General features: G+C 30.3%; 2 protein-coding genes and 1 long non-coding RNA gene across 3 annotated transcripts in view; all 3 read right to left on the minus strand.

The window, feature by feature from the left end:
- Positions 1-11,638, minus strand: part of LOC123259742 — a 418,255-nt gene extending 406,617 nt beyond the window's left edge. The window contains exon 1 of the mRNA XM_044720419.1: positions 11,179-11,638. The gene's annotated coding sequence lies outside the window, so the exon portion shown is untranslated. The remainder of the gene's footprint in view (positions 1-11,178) is intronic.
- A 43-nt stretch (positions 11,639-11,681) lies between these two features.
- Positions 11,682-12,680, minus strand: LOC123259063. Its single transcript, XM_044719328.1, has 3 exons — positions 12,320-12,680; positions 11,767-12,245; positions 11,682-11,708 (listed from the first exon to the last, which is right to left on the minus strand). The coding sequence occupies exons 1-3, from the start codon at positions 12,678-12,680 to the stop codon at positions 11,682-11,684; spliced, it is 867 nt and encodes a 288-aa protein (XP_044575263.1).
- Positions 12,681-12,738: 58 nt separating this feature from the next.
- On the minus strand, positions 12,739-13,276 carry LOC123259759. The gene is made up of 3 exons (XR_006508314.1): positions 13,164-13,276; positions 12,907-13,083; positions 12,739-12,828 (listed from the first exon to the last, which is right to left on the minus strand). It is a non-coding gene; the product is annotated as an uncharacterized LOC123259759 (long non-coding RNA).
- Between the last annotated feature and the right edge of the window lie 13,351 nt (positions 13,277-26,627).

Below are 26,627 nucleotides of genomic sequence, written 5' to 3' on the forward strand. Positions count from 1 at the left end.
AACTTGAGCTGCGTGCTTGCCAGACCGACAGCTAACCCCTACACCTACATCGATAAGCTAATGTAAGTCTCATCATTCGTATGACCTAAATCTATATGGTGACGAAGTGTGATGGTTTATTATTTATATAATTTATGTTATTTAATATTGTGTTTTGAAGAAAATTAACTAATTTTTACAAATTTTTATTAGTTCAAAAAATGCAAGAATCAAGTTTATATATTACTTTAGACTTTGAACATCGTTCTGTAAATTAATTATATTTTAATTTTTTTTTAAGACCATATCAATTGTGATGATATGCAAAAATAAATAACAAAAATTCGTTAAACAATAAATATTGACAGTTCAAAATTCTATTACTTAATGATTCATTAAGGAGGTCTTCTAGTCTAGAGGCCCGAATTTCGAACGTTTTTTGGAAGTCGATAAAAAAAAAGCATTTGATATTGTTACTGTCCATTTTTAACTTCCCGCTAAGAAAATCGAAGATTTTCAAAAATCGGGAAGTTATTGTTTTCACCCCGTTTTGCTAAAATCGAGTTTTCATCAGATCTCGACGTTTTAAGGTCATAGGAAGCTTCCCTGACTACCCCCGCGATGTTGTCACTACGTCTGTATGTATGTATGTATGTATGTATGTATGTATGTATTTATGTATGTATTTATGTATGTGTGTGTGACTATGTGACTCGTTTATAACTTTTGAACGACTGAACCGATCGGAACGTACTAAACGGCGTTCTAAAGAGTTCCCTCAAACTTAGATTTCCTGAGAATTTGAAACGATTCGGACCGATAGATTTTGAGAAATTTTTAAAAATCTCAAAAAAAAATAAGAAAAAAATCATTTTCGAAAGTGGTTTTTTTGGAATATCTTTTAAACGGCTCTATCAATCAACTTAAAAAAGTAATCCGTCCTTAAGCTTGAAAAACCACGCCGATCGTCGCTAATCCGGTCAAAATCGGTTGATTCGTTCGAGAGACGATATATCGTGAACGAAAGAAAACCGAAAAAAGTGTTTTTTTGACATAACTTCGTCATTTCTTCTCGGATCGTTTTTGATGATATTGAATTATTTTTAGAGCTTAAAAAACTGCGTCGATTGCCGCGAAAAACGTAGAAATCGGTCGATTGGTTCGAGAGATATCCTCGATAAAATATTCGGAAACAAGTGTTTTTTTAACATAACTCCGACATTTTTTAGAATAGCTTTTGAACGGCTGCACTGATCGATTTCAAAAACTAATTAGCTATTAGCATGAAAAAATTACGTCGATCGCCGTCAAGCCGGTCAAAATTGGTCAATTCGTTTAAGAGATATCATGAATGAAAGAAAACCAAAAAAAGTGTTTTTTTGGAATTACTCCAAATTTCCTAGTTTTATCAATTCAAACTTGAAGATTCTTCATGAAACTAAAAAAATTGCGTCAAATACTGCCAACCGCGTGAAAATCGGTTGATTCATTCAAAAGTTAGTACGGTTTGAAAATTAAAAAAATATTGTTCTATGAAACTTCTATCAGACTTTTGAGCTCAAAGAGCTCAAAAGCATAGAAAAGCCATCTTTTTAAGCTCGAAGAGCTTAAAATAACACATAAATTGTATTTTTGAGCTCGGAGAGCTCAAAAACATCATTAGTGCAGTTTTATGCACCTAGGTATGGAATTAGCGGAAAGTTGCACGGATGGCCTTCAAGGTCTACCGTTTTTCTAATTTTTTTATCAGTTGTTTGTTTATATTCAGGAAGTACACAAAATAATTTAAAAAAAAAAAAATTTTTTTTATCGAGTTATGCGTCCTTGAAGTAGAGGAGGGGGAGGGGAAAGAAGGCCTTGACCTTGTAGCCATGATTTCTACCCTTGTGGTCATCTGAAAAATAAAACAATGATGGATTCTTGATTAGTACAAATGTCGCTCTCGCATGAACCAACAAAAAATGAAAATTTGAAATTTTTAACAATTTTAAAAAATTCGACCAAGTTAAAAAATTATTGAAAAAATTGACCTTTCTTTTTAAGTAGCCGCCATTTTTGGAAAAAAAAATTTTTTTCTTTCAGTTTTGTTGGTTCATGCGAGAGCGACATTCATATTTATCAAGAATCCATCATTGTTTTATTTTTCAAATGACTACAAGGGTAGAAATCATAGCTACGAAGACACGGCCTTTTTTTTTCTCCCCTCTACTTCAAGGGCGCATAACTCGATAAAAAAAAATTTTTTTTTTTTTAAATTAATTTTGTGTACTCTGAATATAAATAAACAAATGATAAGAAAATGGACAGAAAAAATATAAAATGTTTTTTTTTTTATCGACTGCTAAAAAACGCTCGAAATTCGGGCCTCTAGACTAGAAGACCCCCTTAAGTTTAGATTTCCCATTGAATGGCCAAGGCTAGGTTACCCAATTCTGGCTGAAGTCTGGGTTGCCATTCAACAGCCATAGCTGGAGAATCCAGTTCTGGCCCAAGCTCGGGTAATCATTGGGCCGGTGAAGGCTTGGTTGCCCAGTCTTGGCCCAAGGCTGGGTTCTTTTGCCTCGGCCATTCTATGTCGAACCAATCTTGGGCCAGGCTCGGGTAATCATTGGATTGGCCAAGGCTGATTACCCAGTCTTAGCCTAAGCATGGTCCAATATCGGTGCGCCAAGCTTGGTAGCCCATAAATAATGTTATTTTTGTTTGAAAATGATGATAAGAAGTGAAAATTAAAAAAATCTCTATATGTATTCATGTACAATCCATAAAAACTTGATTCAATTTTGAGGGCCTATAACTTTTAAACCGTTCAAGTTATGAAAATTTTATATCAAATCAATTTTGTAGAGAATTTAATTTCTTACAAGAAACATTTGTCAAAGAATTTTTACTATTTTTTTTCCACGAGAAAAAATCGTTTTTTTAAACAAAAATTTTTTTTCCATGTTATTTAAATAGGAAAGAGGACCTCCCTTTGAGGCTAATCTATAATTGGAATTAAAAATTTTTTTCAGGCGGGAAAAACTTTTTCTTACTCTAAAGAAACTTTTGAGACATCAAGCAAAAAAAAAATTTTCAAAAAAATCACCCTAGTATGTATGTATGTATGAATGTATGTATGTATGTATGTATGTATGTATGTATGTATGTATGTATGTATGTATGTATGTATGTACTTACGTACGTGTGTGTGTGTTTGTGTGTGTGTGTGTGTGTGTGTGGGTGGGTGGGTGGATGAATGGGTGTGAGTATGTGAACCGCTTATAACTTTTGAACGGTTCGACCGATTTCATCGCGGTTGGCGCCATTCGAACAGGCTTAGCCAAACTTAAATTTTAAATACAATTTGGACCGATTCGGACCGGTAGATTCTGAGAAATCTCAAAAAAACTACAAAAAAAATTTTTTCAAAAGTGGTTTTTTTGGAATAACCTTTAAACGGCTTTCCCGATTGATTCCAAAAACTAATCAGCTCTTAACATTGAAAAACCATGTCAATCGTCGCCAAGCGGGTAAAAATTGGTTAATTCGTTCGTGAGTTATCGTTGACGAAAAAAATAAAAAAAAAGTGATTTTCAGTATGAAATTCACGTATGAAAGTCAACCGTTCTTCTAATCTTTTATTTATAATGTTATAAGTTTAAGTTAGCAAAAAACTTTGAAGTAAGAAAATTTTTATTTCTCTATATGCCGAAAAATATTTATTAATACAGAGAGTAGCAAAAATACAAAATTTATATGCTTAAAACAAATAAAATAATATTTTAAGTCAACAGTCACGCCATACTTGGAACAAGTCGGTAACATCTAGAACCAATGTTACCGTCTATCTTAATCCAAGAGAAATAATTCTTGGGTGAAGTTGTATATATCTTATTTGAAAACAATCAAGTTCTTTGATTCAAGAATCAATTTCTTCAGTGAAGAGAATTGAACTATTTAAAACAAAAATGACATTTTGAAGAAAAAATTTTTCTTTAATCAAGTCATTTTTTCTATCAGTGCACCATTACTTTCTTCCGAAATTCCTATCTAACCGATGGTTCATGAGGTCATGAATTCTAAACAAATGATCTAGCGAACGAAATAATTGTCCTTACTCCAATAAAAATTATATTTACACTCTAAATCACATACAATATTACTTTTAAATTTAAATTCAAAATAGTTCTGGTTTAGTTTAATAATTTCGATATTAATTTAAGAAAATGATTTTTTGATAAGAATTATGTTAAAACTGTCAGTATAATTTCTGTGGTTATTACTTAAGAATATAAATTATTATTTAATCAACTGTAAGTGGTTGAATGTAATGTATGACGATAAACAAATGGAAGTCATTAGTTCACATTACTTATTACTCAACTAACTGCTATTTAAACGCCTGATATTTTTCTCTCAGAGATAGGAAAATGGTAATTTAATTTAAAACGTTGTGAAAATTAAATTTTATTATTTTTATTTATTAATAAATTTATATTTTTATTCTTCTGAAAATGTCAGGCCAATATAACTTCACATAAATTACTTTTATCGATCACTAGACGGAAATAAGTATATGAAATAAATCAGAAAGTAATATAGAAAACTTGAATATCACTTGTAAGAAATAGACAAAGTATATTTTAATCTATTATTTTATATTACGGACAATGTTCTCATTCGTATTAGTTTGAAGGTTTAAGTTTTTCTTCAAACAATAGATCCAATTCAAATTTTTTTTATTATATAGAACAGTAACATCAGTTAACAATGAAAGAAATTGAAACATGTCGTTACAAAAGTGATAAGACTACATTGTGTTGCAAACGATAAAATAAGACGATTAATGAAATCGATCAATAGCAATGCAACAATTCTAAACCGAAAACTCATGTTTGAGCTTAATTAGTTATTCCGGAGTTTGCGATAAACGGATACAGTTTCAACAGAGCTGAGTTTGAAAGTCAGAAACTAATACAATAGGCAGAAACAAGCACTGGAATCTTCTAAGGGACGAAATTAATCTTTTTGTTCCTGTCGAAATTTGGATAATGAAAAAATATTTTGTTTTAATTGACGGTATCATATAACGGTTGATTATTATAATCATCATCATTATAACTTTCACCTGCGAAAATTTTAATTTTTAACTTCCCGCTAAGAAAATCGAAGATTTTCAAAAATCGGGAAGTTATTGTTTTCACCCCATTTTGCAAAAATCGAGTTTTCAGATCTCGACGTTTTAAAGTCATAGGAAGCTTCCCTGACTACCCCCACTATGTCTGTATATGTGTGTGTGTGTGTGTGTGTGTGTGTGTGTGTGTGTGTGTGTGTGTGTGTGTGTGTGTGTGTGTGTGTGTGTGTGTGTGTGTGTGTGTGTGTGTGTGTGTGTGTGTGTGTGTGTGTGTGTGTGTGTGTGTGTGTGTGTGTGTGTGTGTGTGTGTGTGTGTGTGTGTGTGACTCGAAGAGCTCAAAAGCATAGAAAAGCTATCTTTTTAAGCTCGAAGAGCTTAAAATAACACATAAATTGTATTTTGAGCTCGGAGAGCTTAAAAACATCATTAGTGCAATTTTAAGCACCTAGGTATGGAATAAGCGGGAAGTTGCACGGATGGCCTTCAGGGTCTACCGTTTTTCTAATTTTTTTTTTTGATTTTAGTATTCTAAAATTTTTTAGATTTTTAAAATTTTAACAAAAAGATCTATTAGCATTTTGATCTGAGTAAATTTTGTAATCATACATTGAGACATGAGAATTTTTCTTTAATATAAAATTTTTATTTATCAATTCACCAAAACCTCGCGGATAAGAATTTGGTCAATTGATTCTCTAAATTTATTTATTAGGATCACCAGCTCTCGGAAATCCGCTTCCTTACGGATGACGTATTTAGTTTTTTTTTAGAAGTTTAGAATGAATAGAATGTTATAGAAAGAGTACGTAGTCTGATAGGAAGTCTCACGTGTGCCAGTAAATATTCTTTGATTACTTACAATATATAGCGATGATAGTTTTACAAGATCCTGATTAGCACAGCAGCCCGTGAAGTATCAGTTTGTCCCTTAATATTATTCGTCCTTCAAAGAACGTGTATGTGAAATGATCGTAGTGAATAGGTAGATTTACAGTAATGATGATGCACAATTTATAACAAAATAACTATTTTATTCCACACACTAATAATTTACTTATTATTTCTCGAGTGTTATAAATGCTTGAATAGTCAATTATAATAATAGAACTCAAATTAAACAGTAATGAATTTTTAGAATATCATAAAACGTTATAATTTGTTTAATTAGTAATTAATAAATAGTAGTATAGAAAGTTAGAAAGTTAGCGTTATTGCTAGTTTGGGGTTGGATCGAAGTCTCCTCAATATTTTTGGTGTTGTCGAGTGGGGCCGTTTATCCCCACTCTTTTCGAGACTCTACCGCCAAAAATTAAGAAAATTAACCCAATGTCGGTAACGAGGGTTTTCAGACAGTCAGTTGAGGGCTGAGAAGAAAAGGACAATTTGCATTGTCTCAACATAGAGTAGTTTTTTTGTCAGTTGATTTGTGCAAGCGTTATCAAAAATTTCTAAAAAATGGTTATCCAATCGAATGGTTTCTCGATTATTCTATCTCTTAATATTCGATGAGTTTCATGTTGAAAAATGTCTGAAGTTTCGTTTAGCACAGCGGGACGAAAGTTGACGCTTTCCGCCCGGAGGTGAGAAAAATTAATTTTTTGCCCTCTGGGCGGAAAGTGGCAACTTTGGTCTCACTGCGCTAAACAAAGTTGCCGCTTTCCTCCTTCCTCGGACAAAAAAATATTATACAGCCCTTGGGAAGTAAAAAAGAAAACCTCAGATCACATGTTTGTTGACCTCGGCTTCGCCTCGGCCAACAATTACATGTGATCTGAGGCTTTTCTTATTTTCCTTCTCAAGGGGTGTAATATACTATTTTTATTTATCTGAAACAAGTTTCATACTTCGGTTTTTTTTTTTTTCATCAGAATGAACAAATTAAAAATTAAAAAAAATTCAAGTTCTCATCACAAAAATCTCATAAGGTTATATTACTTTTAATTCTCAAAATCTCTAAGTATGGAATTTATAATTTTTAAATGAGAAACAACTATTCCTTTTTTTTTATTTTAGAAGAAAAAATTAAGATTTCACTGCACAGAGTGAATTCTAAAAATAACATAAATTAAATCCGTCTCAGAGTGAGTAAATCAAGTGATAATCATTAACTCCGCAAACTTTTGACAGCGTATGTTTTTCTATGGACCCATCCAAAATTATATACGGACATATCAGACCGTATTAGAAAATTTTTTCATGGGTAGTTGCAATTCTTAAATTGATCAGGAAATTCGATTTATCTTCAAATTTAATTCCAAATATTGTTTGAGGAATAAAATTACACTTTTCATGGTTGTTCCCAATTGACCCCCAATCATTCATTCACGGAGAAAAAAATATCGTCAGAATGAGGATATGTATCATTCTAACTATACGCCGTATACTCATTTTTCTTAGAGATATTCTGTATAGCCAATTCAGCTGTACAGCAGATAGTCAAAACGACGATCCGTATAATTATTTTAGGCATAATATTTAGTTGTCTCAACTATACAGATTCTTACATTAACGAAACAGTTGCCTGTTTTAACGAAACTACATATATTTACAAGAGCTATTCTCTGTATGCTTACGGGAAACAAATTAATCCTTAAATTAGAAATCTGGATTGTTATTTTAAGGAAACGTCATTTGAGAATACGTTGGATAGTCATTTTAACAACATTTTTTTTCCGTGAATTATATCGTAATGTATCTAATAGATTATTTGACTCATGAACGTTCGATATATAACATATACTTTACGTTTCAACTAAGCATGTCTATCTATATAGCATGTTCAGTCGACAGTACCTATATTCATTTTTAAAGTAATACGATTATGATTATTCATTTAGTCAAATCGTAATTGTCAAATAACTGTATTTCTTTTTTTTTTTTTACATGGTTTAATACATGAATTGAGAGGGCTACTAAATTATTGGTCAATTAACAAAAATAAAAACTATGCTTGATATCATCGTAATATATTATTATTGTGATCAGTAATTACCATGCCAAACACAAATCAAACTCACGACAAATTGAAGTTCCATTACACAAAATAAATAATTATTTATAATTAAATAATTAATGGCATCATAAATATCATATTATTATTCATGTACTGCAAAATAGTCTACGAATGCAGTATTTGATTAATCGAGGTAATTGCAGTTGGGAGAAAAAAACTTTATTATTTTGACGAGCTGAAAGAAAAGTGATCTTTGAAAAACGTTTGTGTTGTATAAGAAGTACGATAATAAAGTATTAGTACGATTTTAAAACAAATAAATTAAGAATTTAAATGCAATAAAATATAACTATTAAAAAAATAAAAAAAATTTTTCTGCAGCAGCTCAACAGCCTTACGAGTAAAATATATGTACTTACCGAAAGTAATAACTGAAGCATAAGATCACGCGCGGGCGAGGCGGAAAAGTCGGTGCATTGATGGGCTAAAGATGAAAGCGCCATCGGGTAGAAATAATTCAGCTCAGCTGATCGTCACTGACCATACCACTGAATATAAGTCATCTCATATACTTTATTTATAGGTACAATGTAATGGTATTTATATATATATATATATATATATATATATATATATATATATATATATATATATATATATATATACATATATATGTATATATATCTACAAGAGGTGCGATTAAAACGAGTGATTACGCGAGCATACCAACGACGAAAATAGATGCTAAGAAAAACATCCATGAGCTAAACAGTACCCTCTCACTTCTCTTCGTCTTCATCTCTTTACTCTTGTGCTATTGTGCTCGTGTGTATATGCTACGCCTGGTTTGCGTCGATTGTCGACTTGCAGCTATACACCACCGCTACTTTTTAAAATACGTCAGTTCTACAACTACACGGAGAAAATTTTATAGTAGAGTTTACTATCTAGTTATGGTAAAATCTATTAACTGAATTCGATAGAAGTAAATATTATTTAAGTAATTATGTAAACCATCTGAATTGTAGTAGTTACCATCCTGATGGTAACTACTACTATTATGATGGTAATCAGTAATAATAGCTATTATTATTTTAACTAGTTACTACTATTATCAAAATCGTAATTCCTAATATATAACCTGATGGTTAAAGTTACCATCAGTAATAATAATAGCTACTATCTAAGCTAGTAAAAAATATTTAAAAAATTAAAAATTTGCGTTAGCGTGGATGCATTTCTGAATGAACTAAAAGCAGTTGTAGCGCAGTGTAGTACACAAAAAATCGGGATTAAATTCGGATTGAATGTATATTTAAATTTTTATTTGTCTAAAACAAGTTTCAACGCCAAATTTTTCAAAAAAAATTTGAAATTCCCAAAGAAATCAAAATTTTCAATAAAATTCAAATTTTAAAAAAATTAAAATTAAAAAAAAAAAATTTTAATATTACAAAAAATTTTTAAAAAACATAATTTTCAAAAAATCTAAGATTTTCAAAAAAAAATGTTGAATACAATGAAGCTTTAAACTAATTATTAATCATAATTATCTAATTATTTAAATTAAATTTTTCCCTTTAACAATTGCAATTAAAGAGAGCATACTCTTTGCTCCAGTTGATGGTATCGTATTTTGAAATGCACCGAATCAGCTTGACTGCATGTAATTTTTCTTCTGCATTGAATTAAATTAACTAATTAAATTGACACAAATTATCAAAACTAGCAACCTGCAGTCCTTATGTGACTGCCAAGAATTGCAAACTATAATAAATAAAATTTTGCTTAATTGTATAATAATTTTCGTTAAAGTACTTTACTTTCTTAACTATTGACATTTATGAAGATATAAGCTCATCCCGATATTACAATCATAACGAGCTTTCATTTGAGTCCCCACTTGCATTTTTGATTTATTTTTCAGATATATATATATATATATATATATAGATAATAAATTTTATTGTTTCTAGAGCCTAAGCTCCCTCAGGACCATCAGCAATAATAATACATTGATTTACATTTTTACGTATTATAGTAAAACTAAGTACAAATTAATTATTAATTAATGAAACATTCACATACAGCTTTTTAGTGATAGACAGAAAGATCTTATAATTATAAAATATAATTTAATTTAATATCAATTTAAAGCAATAATTCAGAGTAATAATTAAAATAATTACAAATAAATCTAAGACGCATAGGTATTCAAAAATTCCAATTGAAATTGAAAGTGAAAATCGAATTTAAATATAATTTAATTTAATTCAAATTTAAGTATCACATTGAAAGAAATGATTGAAGCAAGCATTTTTAAATTCAACCAAATTATCCACAGCCACAGTCTCAGCTGGCAGAGCATTCAAAATTCGTATGCCATGAACTAAAAATGAATTGTCATACATGACACAGTTCGCCTGTGGTAGGCGGAGATAGTCCTCTCTGACATCACCTCTACGCAATACCACCGGTAAAAAATTTAATTTTGAGCTAAATAGCTGTCGATAATTTAGTCGAATTTCTTTATAAAACAAACAGGCAATGAAATAGTCTCGTCTTGCTCCAAGCTTTAGCCAACCTAATTTTTTGAAGTAAGGAGTTACATTTTCATATATATATATATATATATATATATATATGGGTCATTCCACCAAATAAGAACATTTTTACGGGGCGACCCTCGCGGATTATGTTTAAAATTTATGGAGGTGTTCTCTATCATAAGACAAAAATTCCCTGAGAGTTTTAGCTCTTAATACGCAGCGGTCTTGAAGTTATGATTTTTTGAAATTTTGGAAAAAATTTTTTTTCAACTTTTTCGTCAATTTTCCTGATATGAAAAACATTTTTAAACAAAATCGACAAACATTGTATTTTGTAGGAAAAATTCTCAGCTTTTGAATGAAAATATTTATTTTTTCATAAACTTATCAGAAGACCCTTAAGAATCGAATTAAAGTGGAAAAATTGATTTTTTTCGGTGTGCAGCCCAAAATTCTTCAAATTTGAATTTTTTTTCTGAAAGCTGAGAGTTTTTTACACAAAATATAGCGTTTTGCCGATGTGCATATTTTTTGTTTCGTCACAATTAAATTAAACGCAAATTCATTATAATTAAAATACTTTTATTTTTGAACTTTTTTGAGATGTGGACACAGTTTTAATGAAAGCATAACCAATTTCATCTTTTAAAGGCACAAAAGTGTGTAATGACTGTGTACCTTTCACCGTTTTCGATTGAGAATATCGTACGTCTAACACATTTTTTTTTATTAAATAATCGTCATTAGCTATAAAAGTAAAGTCAACGCTTGTAAAATTTTTCGTTCCCCAGGAAAACAAATCTTGTGGTTTCAGTATATGCTCTTTATTGTTCATTTGTAATGAAGCTCTAGCAGCATATCGTTTTAATGAACCCGCAAGACCATCGCATGGTCCTTTGCCATGGGCAGTTGCAAAAAAATGCCACTCAGCGTTGATTTCGAAGTCAGCATAATGATAACATAAGTTTGTAAATGCTTTCTTGTTTTTGAATTGTTGTGGAGCTCCATCAGAGAAGTAAAAATCGTATTGATGACAGCAAACTTTTTTAAGAAAGGCAATCAATTGCTCTTGAAATAAATAAATTAAAACTGTGTCGTGCTTAAGACAATCTGAAATACCAACAAAGCTCAAATGCTTAATAGTATCATTTTCGTTATAATAAATCACCATTGGAAATATAGTAGCTTGATCATTATTCCAATGAAAGCCTTGAGCTGCTTCTTGCACAACGAATGCATAATTTTCCGCAAAGTCAAATACTACGGCGAATTCCCCGCTTTTTAAATTTAGTTTTGTATCAGAAAAAAATCGACTTTGTGTTTTCGCAATAAAATCATGTTTCAAAAGCTTATCAAGTTGCGTCACTAAAGTCTCGATGAAGTCTTCGGAATCTGAAGTAACATTCACAATAGTACAACGGTCTGTTGATGTCCACATTTTATATTGGATTTCATTAACATCAGATTCATTAAACGACACACGAAAATAATCAGCGATTTCTTCATTATTTGGACAACTATTGCACATTCTGGGAAAGCACGATTTTTTTGGATTGTTACAAACTAATTTATTTAATAAATTTTTGTAAATTGGCTGAGATTCTACAACCCAATCGGTGTTTTTCGCAAATTTTGGAAAATTACATCCTAAATGGAATAAATGTAATAAGATTAATAACTAGTTTTAGTACAATGATAGAGAATGTCAAATACACAAGTAACTTCTAACATCAATTTTACATTTTGATGAATAGTACAAACACATACGACGTGTGTACCACTACTTCCAGCAAGAATACAATAAGTAGGCCTCAAACTAGCGAATTTAGAAAATCCGATTGCCACTGAATTATATTGCGCTTTGAAGCTTTGGTACAATTCTTTTAAATTACAAAGAATCAACTTTTTTTGTACCCTAGTTCGATTTCCATCACAATCCTTCACAGATTTAAAATCTTTCATGCCCGCTAATTGTTTTGAGTTTTCTTCGCTTTCATAAAAATCAATGACAAGTTTTTTTACATCTAACTTAAGCGGCTGATTGCCTGGAACTTTTGTGGAATTCAAAGTATTAGTAGTCATTTGACCAGAGTCTAAATCAACATTCTCAGATTCACTGATATCATTTTTAAGATTCAGTGCCATTTTTCGAGAACAGTTAAATTCAGATGCAATACGACTGACTTCCCAACTGTCGGGTAAAATTGAAAGCAGCTTCTTTTTTATTGATCTGTAAAGCAAACGATCGATCGTATTAATATGAAAAAATGAAGATATTTTAAAATGATCGATTGTTAAAAAAATTTACTTGTCACTTTCAGCGTTATATAATTTCTTCACTTTAGCTATCATGGAACAATGATCTTGATTAATCTTTCTGTAGGTAGATTCAGGTACTATTCCAAATTATGATTGGAACTTATTCTCTAGGGCAGCATAGCTCTCATCAAGTTTTTTCACTCCATAATTTTTTTCAGAATATAACCTTAAATTGAACGCATAGAAAAATAATTAAGTAAGTTTTCACTCAGTAAATGAAAAACTTAATCAATAGAAAATTTTTACCTGTCTTTTTCAATAAGAGGAATTTTCAAAAATCGCTCTAAAGAATGATCATTGTAATCACATAGATTGTCGCTAAAATTACTGACAGTTCGAGATAAACTGCTTCCTTGAGTACAAATTTTAGCTGATATACTCAGACTTTCAACACCAATTTTACTTGAAATAATTTCCTCTTCCTCTGATGCCGGCGGAATATATTCTTTGACACGGAATCGACAACGCACACATAACATTGAAGTGTCATCTAAGTCAGGAAATTTCCAACGATCTTCGTCGGGAAATTTTCTTAAATCTTTAACTCCTTTTTTATCTAAAAGTTTCGTTTAATTAGATGTCAAAAGTCAATATTAAACACAAGGCCATTAATTTAATTGGTTCTACGTAGAGGTTATACATAAGAGGTCAAGTGCACTGTATTAGTTACTTACGTGACTCATTGAAAGGATTACAACAATTTACTGACCGTATACGTTTACTCATGGCGATGAAATATCAAAGTAACGCAATAATTATTACTTAAAAACTTGAGCAATTATATTTTTGTTAAGAAAAAAACGATCCGAAAAGAAATCGCTCAAGACAGAATCACAAAATGAAAGTAAATAGAGGGAGTTGTGAGCGCCATCTGCATGATAAGTGACGAAGTATAGACTCATCTTTTAAGCAGGTGGTTCAAAATTTCTGAGTACTATAATTTTAGTATTAAAGAGAAAATTATATTACTATTCTGAATTATATTACTGCATAGTGAATCTAACATTTAATTTAATTGTGACGAAACAAAAAATATGCACATCGGCAAAATGCTATATTTTGTGTAAAAAACTCTCAGCTTTCAGAAAAAAAATTCAAGTTTGAAGAATTTTGGGCTGCACACCGAAAAAAATCAATTTTTCCACTTTAATTCGATTTTTAAGGATCTTCTGATAAGTTTATGAAAAAATAAATATTTTCATTCAAAAGCTGAGAATTTTTCCTACAAAATACAATGTTTGTCGATTTTGTTTGAAAATGTTTTTCATATCAGAAAAATTGACGAAAAAGTTGAAAAAAAATTTTTTCCAAAATTTCAAAAAATCATAACTTCAAGACCGCTGCGTATTAAGAGCTAAAACTCTCAGGGAATGTTTGTCTTATGATAGAGAACACCTCCATAAATTTTAAACATAATCCGCGAGGGTCGCCCCGTAAAAATGTTCTTATTTGGTGGAATGACCCATATATATATATATATATATATATATATATATATATATATATATATATATGAAAAATATATCAAAAATGCAAGTGGGTACTCAAATGAAAGGTCTCGATGAGTGTAATGTCGGGGTGAGCTCATATCTTTAAAAATATCAATGGTTTACAAGATACAATGTCATTTCTTAACTATTGACATTTTTAAAGATATAAGCTCATTCCGATGTTACACTTATCAAGATCTTTTATTTGAGTACCCACATGAATTTTTATATATTTTTCATATATACATATATATAATATATATAAATATATGAAAAATTGATGTGGGTACTCAAATGAAAGGTCTCGATGAGTATAATGTCGGAGTGAGCTTATATCTGTAAAAATGTCAATAATTTACAAGATATAAGGTCATTTATTAATTATGAATCTAGAGATAGAGTATTTTCTCTTAATGATATTCTCTTAATAATATAGATGATAGGATTACAATTAACTTAATTATTATGGAACCATTAAATGATGTTTCATTATTTTATTTTGTGAAAAAATATTAATAATTGATAATAATAAGACTTTTTTAGTAACCCAAATCTTGGATGATTGCTATTTTGATAATCATAGTCAATCATTCAAAATAATCAATAACAGCTCTAATATTTTGAAATTTTTATCATATATGGATTTAAACGATTGTGTTATTATTTGTTTTAATATTTTAAAGGAAAAAATGTTCATAACTAAAATATGGATGCAAATAAAGAATTAAATTAAATAAATTTATATTATTTTTTCTTTCAGAATTTTTACAATCTGAGATGGTTACAGTTACCATCTTCGATTATAGCAGTTATAATTTTTAATAATTACAATTATCATTTTCGATAGTAATCGTTACCATTATTAATAGTAACTAGTACAATTGTCAATGATAACACCTTTTAATTTGGGACTAATTAATTTTATTACCATTCCAGATAGTAGGAGTTAATATTTTCGTATAGTAAATACTAATATTAATTTTTCTCCGTGTAATTATTTCTTTTATTCGTTGCAATTTAATCTGACGTGTACTATTTTTGCTTACAGAAATTTTGATTTTTATCTAGAAGGCTTAACCAATCACACTTCAGAGTAAAGATATTGAGCTTTTCATAATAGCACATAAATCTAGGACATGAATTTAATGTAGATTCACAGATATTGATTTATGTTGAGAAATTGCGAGTCAACAGAAGCCGATTATTGAAGATTAACTATTGTGTTTGAATTCATACATAGCTATACATATTTTTAAACTGAAAATTTATATGGAAAAATTAAATTGCTTACAAAAAGTGAGTCTTTAAAATTAAAATTTATTGATATTTTTTCGAAGTCGTATTTTTTACTTTACATAAAATTATCATAAAATTTACATTCGGTAGATAAATTACACGAATGTAAATCTATTATGACTTACTTTTTTAGTATAATAACGACAGTTTTTTGTAATATTCTACCCCAGTTCCCTGAGGCCTAGCCGACACTTAGCCAGTCCCGGAATACACGGACGGACTAGACTCGCTCGGAGCGGTGAAGATTCCGATCTCTAACACTCACTGCGTACTTCCTGATCAAGGCCCGAAGTGGCTGGCTCCTGATCCACTGCTGCAACTTACACCTCGGCAGAGCAAGCTCACATCAGCCGTGGCCTGCATCGTCGGAAACTACGACACGAGGTTCCGGTCACTCCCAGTGGGTCACAGCAGGGAACGTAACCAAATGATCTTGTTAGGTCAGTTAGTGTGACCAACCCATTAAAGGGGAGTTTTGTCCACGGGAACGTATTTTTTTTGGCTCCTACCCTCTGTACCAGGTACAGCGAGCGTTCTCCCATCCGCTACGGGGAGACACGCCTGGTAGCAGTTTCTCCTCTGCCCCAAGGTGTGTGTGTGTGTGTGTGTGTGTGTGTGTGTGTGTGTGTGTGTGTGTGTGTGTGTGAAAGTATGTGAACCGCTTATAACTTTTGAACGGCTTGACCAAACTTAGATTTTGAAAACTATTTGGACCGATTCAGATCAATAGATTTTGAGAAATCTTAAAAAAACTGAAAAAAAAAAATTTTTTCAAATGTGGTTTTTTTGGAATAACTTTTAAATGGCTTAAAAGTTCAATTCCAAAAACTAATCAGCTCTTAACCTCAAAAAACCACGTCGATCGCCACCAGTCCGGTCAAAATCGGTTGATTCGTTCGAGAGATATCGTGAACGAAAAAAAACCGAAAAAAGTGTTTTTTCGGAATAACTCCAAAATCCCTAGCGCGATCAATTCAAAATTTAAGATTCTTTGTGAGGCTTGAAAAACTGCGTCGAATGCTTCCAACCGCGTAAAAATTGGTTTATTCAAAAGTTATTGCGGTTTAAAAATTCAAAAAATAGTGTCTTATCAAATCTCTATCAGACTTTTGAGCTCGAAGAGCTTTAAAGCATAGGAAAGCAATCTCTTTGAGCTCAGAGAGCTCAAAATAACCCATAAATTGTATTTTTGAACTCGAAGAGCTCAAAAACGTCATTGGTGCAATTTTAAGTGCCTAAGTATGGAATTAGCGGGAAGTTGCAGGGATGGCCTTCAGGGTCAACCGTTTTCCTAATTTTTTTTTTCAAATTTTTTAAATTCAATGTTTTAGTTATCAATATTGGATGTTAACAATAATTTTCTTGGCAGACCCACCAATAGTAGTTATTGTCATCTGCGATATTAAATAGATATATCGTGATAATTTAATAACTAATGAGATCATTTTTAGTAAACTAGTCCCTTGTAAAACACGAAAGTGTGTACAAGTACAATCCCCTCCGTTGAGTTATACTTTAAATTAGTAAAATGATTACAAGTTCACATATAGTTTAAATAAATTCATATTCTGTACATCGTTATATTAAATAAAATAAAATCAAAATTAACTACTCAAACAATTGAGTGTAATTTCTTACAATAAAAAAGAAAACAACGTCATGGAAATTACGGTTCGTCTTATTTTTTTTTAGTCTCGCTTTTCTGTTTGTTTCCCATAGGAAGAAAAAAAAACCACGAAGAACGGATCAATGCGACCGCAATTAGTTCTCTAGCAGAAAAGTTGTCTGGTTAAATTTCTGAACTCATCAATTCTTTTGACATGATGATGTTTAAGTAGAAACAATCTTACTATAAAATTACAATCACTTATCCTTAAGTTTTAGTTTCTTTATACCGCAGATAGTTCGGTAATTAAAAGAATCCTTATTAAAATCTGAAACCACATCCTAACTCATTAAGTAATTCAGCAAGCACATAACCTTCCTTTAATTACTTTTCAATTACTTAAATTTGAATAAAGTCATGCAGATAATATAAAATTGAATGCCTCGCATATTTTTCATAGTAATTGTTCTTTTGAAACTATTTCTGATGCTTTACGGAAAAAATTCAACAAGCCAAAAGTTAAAAGAACTCTATTCAGCGAATTCCAAAGTATGAGAATTGTATGAATAGCAACTGGAATATTTTTATCTTTTTCTTTTTTTTCTACCCAGCTTGGATAAACATAGATACATTTTATGTTGTTAATAATAAAAAATATTTTTCAAAACCAGACAACCTGCATTGCGTTCTACGCATGATGTAAACTAGTCCCTCGCCACAAGCTGTAAACATATCGTCAAAGTACATGAGGGTAAAAAAAAAAACATTAAAAATCTCAGGAGCTGCAAACCCACGTGAAGCGAATTGGGTTAAACGAAACATAAAAGAAACCGACTTATATACAACCAGTTCAACGTATTTGTTGCTGTTTGATTTTTTTAAGGAAGGAATTTTATGATATAACATACATGATGAATTATTCAGTTCTTTTCACCAAAATAGTTTCTAAATGAATTAACCGATTCTGATCTAGTTTGCAGATTTCTACGCCAGTGTTAACCTTTTCAGTTGATTTACTTCAAAAATAGGATGGTTGATAGTTTAATAGTTATTAAAAAGAATTCTGTTTATGAAAATGATATTCGCTATTTTAAAATATATGTTTTTTTTTTTCGATAACACATTTGACCTCTTCCGACAAAATATTTACAATTAAAACTATTCTCAATCGAAAAAACTTTTTTTTTATCATGTAAATAAGAATAAAATATTTTTATTTAATTAACTTCATAAATTCATCAAATTGAATTCTCGTTGCCAAAATTACTAAGACAATTTTTTACTTTTGTCAGCGGAGAATAATAATTGATGATGATGGGATCATAATGATGACAGCCATGTGAATGTTTACGTTCGGTTTTATAGGTATTTTGTCGTTAGAACAATAATTACAAAGCTGATGATATCGACTTACAGAAACAAGATAATTTTAGATTTATAATGTATATAATAAAAATGCATGAACCAGAAGTAATTTTTTGTGAAATTTTTATTTATAGTCAATTAGATATTTTTATTCTACCTCTCTTGCTAAATAATTTATTTTTTATTGGGCAGCACAACCACAAAACAAAACCTTAAGAAAGATCAAATCAAGGTGAGCTTTATTCTAAACTCTATAATCGTCACAAAATAAAAAAAGAAATCACTTTAGGAATTTGTAAAGAATACAATTTTTATAGTAGAATCAAACCGTTTATCGTTCGCAAATTTTTTTTTTCTAAATACTTCATTCAAAAAAAAAAACAAATTCAAAATAGAACATTACTATACCGAACTCGACACGAAACAAGTGTATAGCACAAATATTTGTATGAATCATCATACTCATTTACGTTCGAATGCAGCACACTCATTCATCTCTAACGCAGTACAAGTCGGTCTATTAAAAATAACTCATTTTAATTATTATAAATCGTTATTTCTCCAGCGTATGGTAAAATAAAAAACTATTTTAGCGTTATGTAAAGAAACAGACGGATTTTCAATTTGATAAGATTTCATCCGACGCACTAAAACATTTTCCGTCATTGCATCAAAGATTTCGTTGTAAATGAAATACATCCAATTTTTAATTAAATAAATGTAATGATTTGTTTCACTTTATACAATAAAAAATTATTTCGTCATTATGTAAAGTTTAAAATTTTCATGTAGAATCTTTAACATTTTGATGTCTGAATTTAACTCAATCGTTTTTGTTGCTTGATCGATCCGTTATTTGATACCTGAGTAACATTTTTTAAATTTTACTTTCAACATATATAGAGCTATCCCTCGCGGTTTCGGAATCACTGTTAAATCACAGTAAAATTTTAGTGAGATTGTAGTGAAAAGACAGTGAGATCATGATGAATTTACGGTGAAATCACTATGACATAGGGACATTAGGTGACTGTGGTTTTATGGTGATCTCAGAGTGGTTCGATAGTAAGTTCACCGTAGTCTTATCATTTTATCACAGTCGTTTCATAGTTATCTTACAACAGTTTCACCATAAATTCATAGTAATTTGATAGTAATTCCATAGTGATACTGCAGTCAGCTTAGAGTGACACCACTGTGAGTTTTACAAGGGAGGATGGGGAATTATTGTTTTCCACTTTTTCTCTCCACAATATAATTATGCATCTCTCAACCACGAACTCTCAATCATTTTTCTCGCCCCCACCCCCCTGCATGTCAGGATTTTTTCTTTCATGCCCGACACACATCCGTTGCGACTGTGGCCGACTTACGCGTTATAATCAGTACCTGCATTTGCATTACGGCCTTAAATAGTATGGAAGGTACTTCTATAATAACATTTTTACCTTCCATAACTATATGGGAAAACCATAGAAAACCCGGCTGGTACAGAGGCCTGGCAATGTAGCGCACATATCTTTTTTTTTTTTATTTATAATCACTGAAAAATATTTGTGCGTGCCGGGATCGAACTCGGGTCCCACTCTTTCGAAATGTGGGCACCGAGCCGACTCGGCTATTGCCAGCCTAACTTATATATTATAATATTAATCTGTTAAAAAATAGGTTTTAAAAATCGGAGTAAGACAAAAAAGTTGCCCGTTTTTAGTAAATTTCACAGAAATACAAATAAACTATTGCTTTGATCCTCATGACTGAACATTCGATATTTTGCCAGTGTCCCACTCAGTTTATAGCTTCAAAATAGTCCAGTCGGCCTGGAAAAAGAAGTTGTTTGTTGGCAACTTTTTGACAAATGGTCCGAATTTGGATTTTCATTTCTTTCAAAATACGCAGAAAAATATTCTAAACATTTGTATGTATGTGGAAAGTGTTGCTTTTTTTTGTTTAAAATATTGCGTTTTAGCGTTGAGCTTCAAGTTAAAAATCACAGAAACTCAAGTGGTCGAGACATGCTGCGTATAAAATGTAGAGAATTAAATAAGGAACAAAATGATCCAAACCCGATGTCTATACGACCAATATTTCACGTAATATTAATTTTTTAATGAAAAAAAAATAAATGCGGTTCCGCTTTTCAACAAGTACCTATAACTCCGCGAAAATCATTCAATTTGCTTTTTTTTTTTTTTAAACTATAGCTATTGTTGTTTTCTATAAGCAAAAAAATCAGCTAAACTTAAAAAATTTTTTTTGAATTCACTGGAATTATTCTCAGTTTTTCGAAATTCTGCATTAAAAAATAGTTAAAATTAGAAAAAAATTATTTTTTTTTTTCATATAAATTGTCGAAAAGTGGCCAACCAACCGCTTTTTTTCTCAGGCTGACTGGATTTAACACGGTGTTATAACTATCTGATCATCATGAAGTCACAGTGAAATCATAGTGAAATCACAGTGAAATTACTAAAAATTCACTGTTGAACTATTATAAACTCATGGTGTTATGATCATCAAGTCATTATGAAGTCACAATAAAATAACAGTGAAATTAGTATGAATTTATTGTAAAACTATTATGAAACCACAGTGTTATCTTTATGAGACTACCATTAATCTACAGTGATATCACTACTAAACCATAGTGACAAAATTTCCCAAAGTCACTGTGAATTCACCAAAAAATTACCGTAAACTCACTGTGGATTTATGGTGAAGATGATTTCACTGTGATTTCACTGTCATTTCACAGTAATTCCGAAACCGCGAGGGATGTTCCTTTATCTTTACAGTTAATGGCGTTGAATTAATACTAAGTGTGTATAAAAAAAAATCATCAATACAAATTCTTAGGTTGAATTTGACAAAAACTTTTTTCGTGTGTATTTGATATCGCGTTAGAAATGCGATAAAGATGTAGACCAGTGAAAGATGTCGTTGAAGAAGCATAAGAATGTATAAATGAATTTCGTTTGAAAATCGACATATGTTCTAAAAATATAACACTACAAGTAAAATTAATTTTTTTTATTTAAATTTTTCTCTAAATCTGGTTTTTCTTTTCAAAATATGAATTTTTTTTTTCAAAATGTTCATTTCCTCCATGCAAAAAAATTTTCTTTCCGAAATTATAATTTCTTTTTACTCACAAAAAATTCATTGTCCAATAATGTTACATTAACAAGAAAAACTGTTAAATTAACAAGTATGAATATGTTAAAATTTCATAAATAAATAATGTTGTTGTATTCACAAAAGAATAATATTCATTCTTCAGAAGTAATAATACTGACTTGAAAAACTTAAAAAAAATATAACGTCAAAATATTTAGGTTACTGATTGCATTTTAGGTCATTTCAATGGGAAATCTAATGTTTTAAGAAATTTTCGGAGGTCAGTGTACCCTTAATTGAACAGTATCAAACGCTTTTAGAAGTTGCGAAGAAAAAATATTTCTTTCGAGTTTCCTAAATAAAAAAAAATTCAAAAAGAGAAATCGTAGTTAAAATAAAAAAAAGGCCATTCGGCAGTCGAAATGGAAGTAGAAATCTCAAAGAAAGAAAATTTATTTTTAATAAAAAATATTAATAATAATAATAATGTATAGCTTAATTCATTGATTAAAAACAAAAACCAATAATAAATTTAAATTTATTTAGAACTAATTTTGTTCAAAAAGTTTCTCAAATATTTTTCAAACAATTTTTATAATTATGAGATTTTAATTATCAATGTCCAAATTTTAAGTAACTGCTTAGAAACAACAGTTTCCAAGTTAATCAGAATTTTAAAACCGGATGAAATTTTAAAAGAAGAAAACTATATTTAGAACTAATTTGTGACATATGTCAAATATATATTTACTGGCGATCTACCCGAACACATTACACGAAAGACTGATCAATATCGTGATTATTAAATCTATATCATGTTTATGCTATGATACAGCCAATAATTCTAAAACGGCTTCAACAGTGAAACTGTTTTATTAAACGAACTCTAAAAGGAGTAATATTGAGATTATTACCACTTCTGAGGAGTGAAATTGAAGTTTAATAAAAGAGCTTTACGATGCAACTTACCGAATTTCAATATCTTGTCTAGTTCAGTAATTATACCAAGTTGAATGGGTAAAGACATCAATTTTTACGATTTTCAAAATTTCAAAATCCTACCATTTCTAAATTACTGGCCCTATTAAGCTCATCTTAATAGAACATTAATAGGTTAATAGTAATAAGTTATTAATTGAAAACGCTATCGTGCTGACAAGCCGCGTTATATCGTATAAATACATACATATATAAACTTTTGAACGAACTACATTTTCTGACTCAGCTCGACAAACTGAGTCAGAAAGTGACTAAATTTTTTAAAAGTTGCGCCATGAGGACGGCTGCAATAGTTAGATTTTTATGAAATCTATTAAAAAATTATTACTAAGATGTGGCAATTTTAAAAAACGAGCGACATTAATAATCATAAATTTCTAAACTACACAATACTAATTAATCTCTATGCAAAAATTCAATTTCCGCCATAATCTCGATTATAATCAACTTCAGTCTATTATTGGACCATGGATATCAATCAATCCATTTGAAAAGTATTAAAAAAAAATCTTTGATGTTTGAAATCTCTCTGCACATGAATGTAGTTTAGAAATTTTACAATTTTCCTGCAAACATGATCAATCATTGCTTTAATCTTTTTATACATTGTACTATCTTATATTAAATTCAAACTACTGAGAGTTAAGTGTATACTGAAAAAAAGTAACTGGAGAATGACCCGGTAGCTTAACTGGTAAAAGCATCCTGACATGTAATCGGGGAGATCCAGGTTCGATTCCTGGCTTGGTTAATTTTTCATGGATTTTTTTCAAAAAGTTGCCCTTGATTCTCAGTAGCTTTCCATCGTTAATACTTAACATATAGTCGAACAGATACTAGCATTCACCAGCTAACTAGTGTTCAAGTTCGATGGTTACCCATCGACCTAACTATCCGAAGACGAATTGTCTCAAATCGTTAGTGAAGATGGAAATTTCCATCCACTTGAAATTAGATTTATACTAGCATAAAAATGACCGAATAGGTGATAACGGGTTAGAAGAATTAAATTCAAAGGTACTTTTATTATATTATTTTTTTTAAGTGTTTGAGTGTTTCATACTTACTCTTTGCTTATGCAAACACATTCTGTGTCTTTTGACACACATTCCTCGATTTTCCTTTATTTTACCGGATGTTGAATTCAGTCAACTTCCTTTAGTTATGCACAGACAAATTCTGGTTTACTTTTTGATGTTTGTTCTTATTTCCTAAGACTTTTTTTTAACAATACTATCAAAAGAGAGAGAAATAACTTTTGGAAAAAAAAGTAAGGAATTTTTTATGTATTTTATTAATACAGTTGAAATCGATATTTGAACAAAATAAAACAACATTAAATTGTATAAAAAATAGAATTGACTCTTACCTATTAGGTTCAAGTCAAAATTTTTTTTAGTACGAAATTCCTATAAAATTTGTTATACATAGTCAAAAATTTTTCGTTGAATTCAACTCAAAAATTAGTGTGGATGAATTTTTTTACATGCACAAACTTAGTGTTAATCCATATGTCACGATAAAGTAACAGAGCTTTATGTTGAAGTAAAGCTTGAAATTATTTTAGTATGTTAAAAAATGGATCGATCGAACAGCATCAATGACTGTGTAGAATCAATATAGTTTTAACTAAAATTTTAAATATTCTACACAAAAAATTTTACATTTTAGACATTGAAGAAAAAGTTTTTACTGTGTAGATATAGTTCAGCTTGAAAAAAAAAAGTTTTTTGCATTACAATTGTTTATTTTCTGGTGAATTATGTTGTTAGCACTGAAATATATGAAAAGAGCCATTCAGGATGACTTCCCGTAGTAGGTAAGTGTGCGCACCCCAGATAAAAACTCCCTATGATAACTAGACGAACTTTGGCCTTACCGTTAAATACCCGACTTTGGTTGCCAAAATTTGCCTAATTGTCCTTTCCAAGCATGGTTACTAATCTCGGCCTGAACTTTGATCGAGCTTGAAAGTCGAAACTCAAGCAAAATTAATTACTCAATCATTATTACCCGACGCATCATGGAATAAGAGGAACTTTTTTTATTTAAAAGGTATTGTTTATTTAAAAGTAATATTCCAGAAAGTTTAAAAGACTTCAATATCTACAGTCGTTTTCATAGAAAAGAAAATTTCTTTGCTTGAAGCTAAACAAGAATTGGATCAAGCATAAAAGCATAAAATGTGCAAAAAAGTATCGTAAACTTCGAATGGTGATGCAAATAAAACACGAAATTTTCTTTTTTTTGCTTAATCCTAAAGATTTTCCATAAAATCTCTCAACCTTTACGGTTTTATGTTTTTGTCCCTTGTCTTTCAAATCCAGCGACCTTTATTAAAATGCTCAAATACGCTCTTTTCTTGACCTCTATGACTCTATAAGTAAGAGAAAAAAAATGTTTTCATGTTCATCGCTATAATAGTTTCATTTTATTCGTTTTATTTATAGCTAGTACATTCGTTTTTAGTGATCAGAATTTATATAGTTGCAAGAAGAATTTAATTCAACTCTGGATTACGTCATTATTATTTATTCATTTTTAACATTTTCATGAATAAAATACCGTAAGTTCGAATGGTCAAGTTTACATTATTACTATTTAATGAGTCTATAAGTAAATAAAAAAAAAAAATGACTCATTGAATATAAATAAATACCATTCGTAAATAATTTACTGTTATCTTGTTAGTTCTCGAAAATCTGTAGATAACATGCCGAGAATTTATTACACATCAGTATAAGTTTCATGATTTAATAATAGAACTCTACCTATACCCACGTGGAGGCGAATTAATCATACAATTGGGAATGACAAGACTAACTTTAACTTTTCTTTTAACCTTCATGCATTTTTGTATTTACGTTTCACCAGCATTCGCTCTTTAAAAATAAACATTGCTCTCATAAAATGAGACGTATATAAATATCTAATAATTCCGTTGGAACTTGAAAAAAATTTTTCTCACCTCCGGGCGGAAAGCGTCAATGTTCCTCCCGCTGCGCTAAACGAAAATGCCGCTTTCCGCCTCCGTCGAGGAGAAAAATAGTATACACACCACGGGCAGTAAATAAGAAAGCCTCAGATCACATGTTTATTGACCTCGGCTTCGCCTCGGACAACAATTACATGTGATCTGAGACATTTCTTATTTTACTGCCCTAGATGTGTAATATACTATTGATGGAAACACTTGTAACTAGATAAATTTAAAATTCATGGGTTGGGAATTATTTACAATATTTCGTCACTGGTATTCATTGAATATTGGAAATGATATTGATTAATTCAGTGATAATTTTATTAAGATTATTTTTTCTTTAATCATATATATCGCTGTAAAATATACATAATTAACAATTATATTACCGCCGCAAGGCGTCAAGCATTTAGACTATAGGTTATTGTATTACTGTAAGTAGACAATTATGTCTGCACTCGTATTCTCGTCAACATCACTATTGATATGACCGTGACAATCGCGCATGGTAATTACGTCCAGGGCCAACATTAACATATCAGCAATTTCAACACACACACCGTACGATGTGACTATGTGATATTATTGTAATGTGAGAATCGTAGCTGTAGCTAGACAACAATTATTTGAAATTTCTGAGAATTCTAAAGTGTATTAAACGTCCTTTTGTAATCAAAGAAAACTAGAAAGATTCGTAACTATAGTTACAATTTTAATAAATGATTTATAAATCATGTATTAAAATTGTAGAGGTGTTAATTCATTTTTAACTTCCCGCTAAGAAAATTGAAAATTTTCAAAATTCGGAAAGTTATTGGTTTTACCCCGTTTTGCAAAAATCGAATTCTCATTAGATC

Source organism: Cotesia glomerata, linkage group LG2 (assembly GCF_020080835.1).
Source record: "Cotesia glomerata isolate CgM1 linkage group LG2, MPM_Cglom_v2.3, whole genome shotgun sequence".
Lineage (NCBI taxonomy): Eukaryota > Metazoa > Arthropoda > Insecta > Hymenoptera > Braconidae > Cotesia > Cotesia glomerata.

What these genes read in the sequence shown, in the direction of transcription:
- LOC123259063 (XM_044719328.1), bottom strand. Translation starts at nt 12,680, where the DNA reads ATGACTACTAATACTTTGAATTCCACAAAAGTTCCAGGCAATCAGCCG. An exon ending in TGTAAAATTGATGTTAGAAG is followed by an intron (nt 12,246 to 12,319) that starts TTACTTGTGTAT and finishes TATTCCATTTAG; the next exon opens with GATGTAATTTTCCAAAATTT. An exon ending in AAGCTACTATATTTCCAATG is followed by an intron (nt 11,709 to 11,766) that starts GTGATTTATTAT and finishes TTGGTATTTCAG; the next exon opens with ATTGTCTTAAGCACGACACA.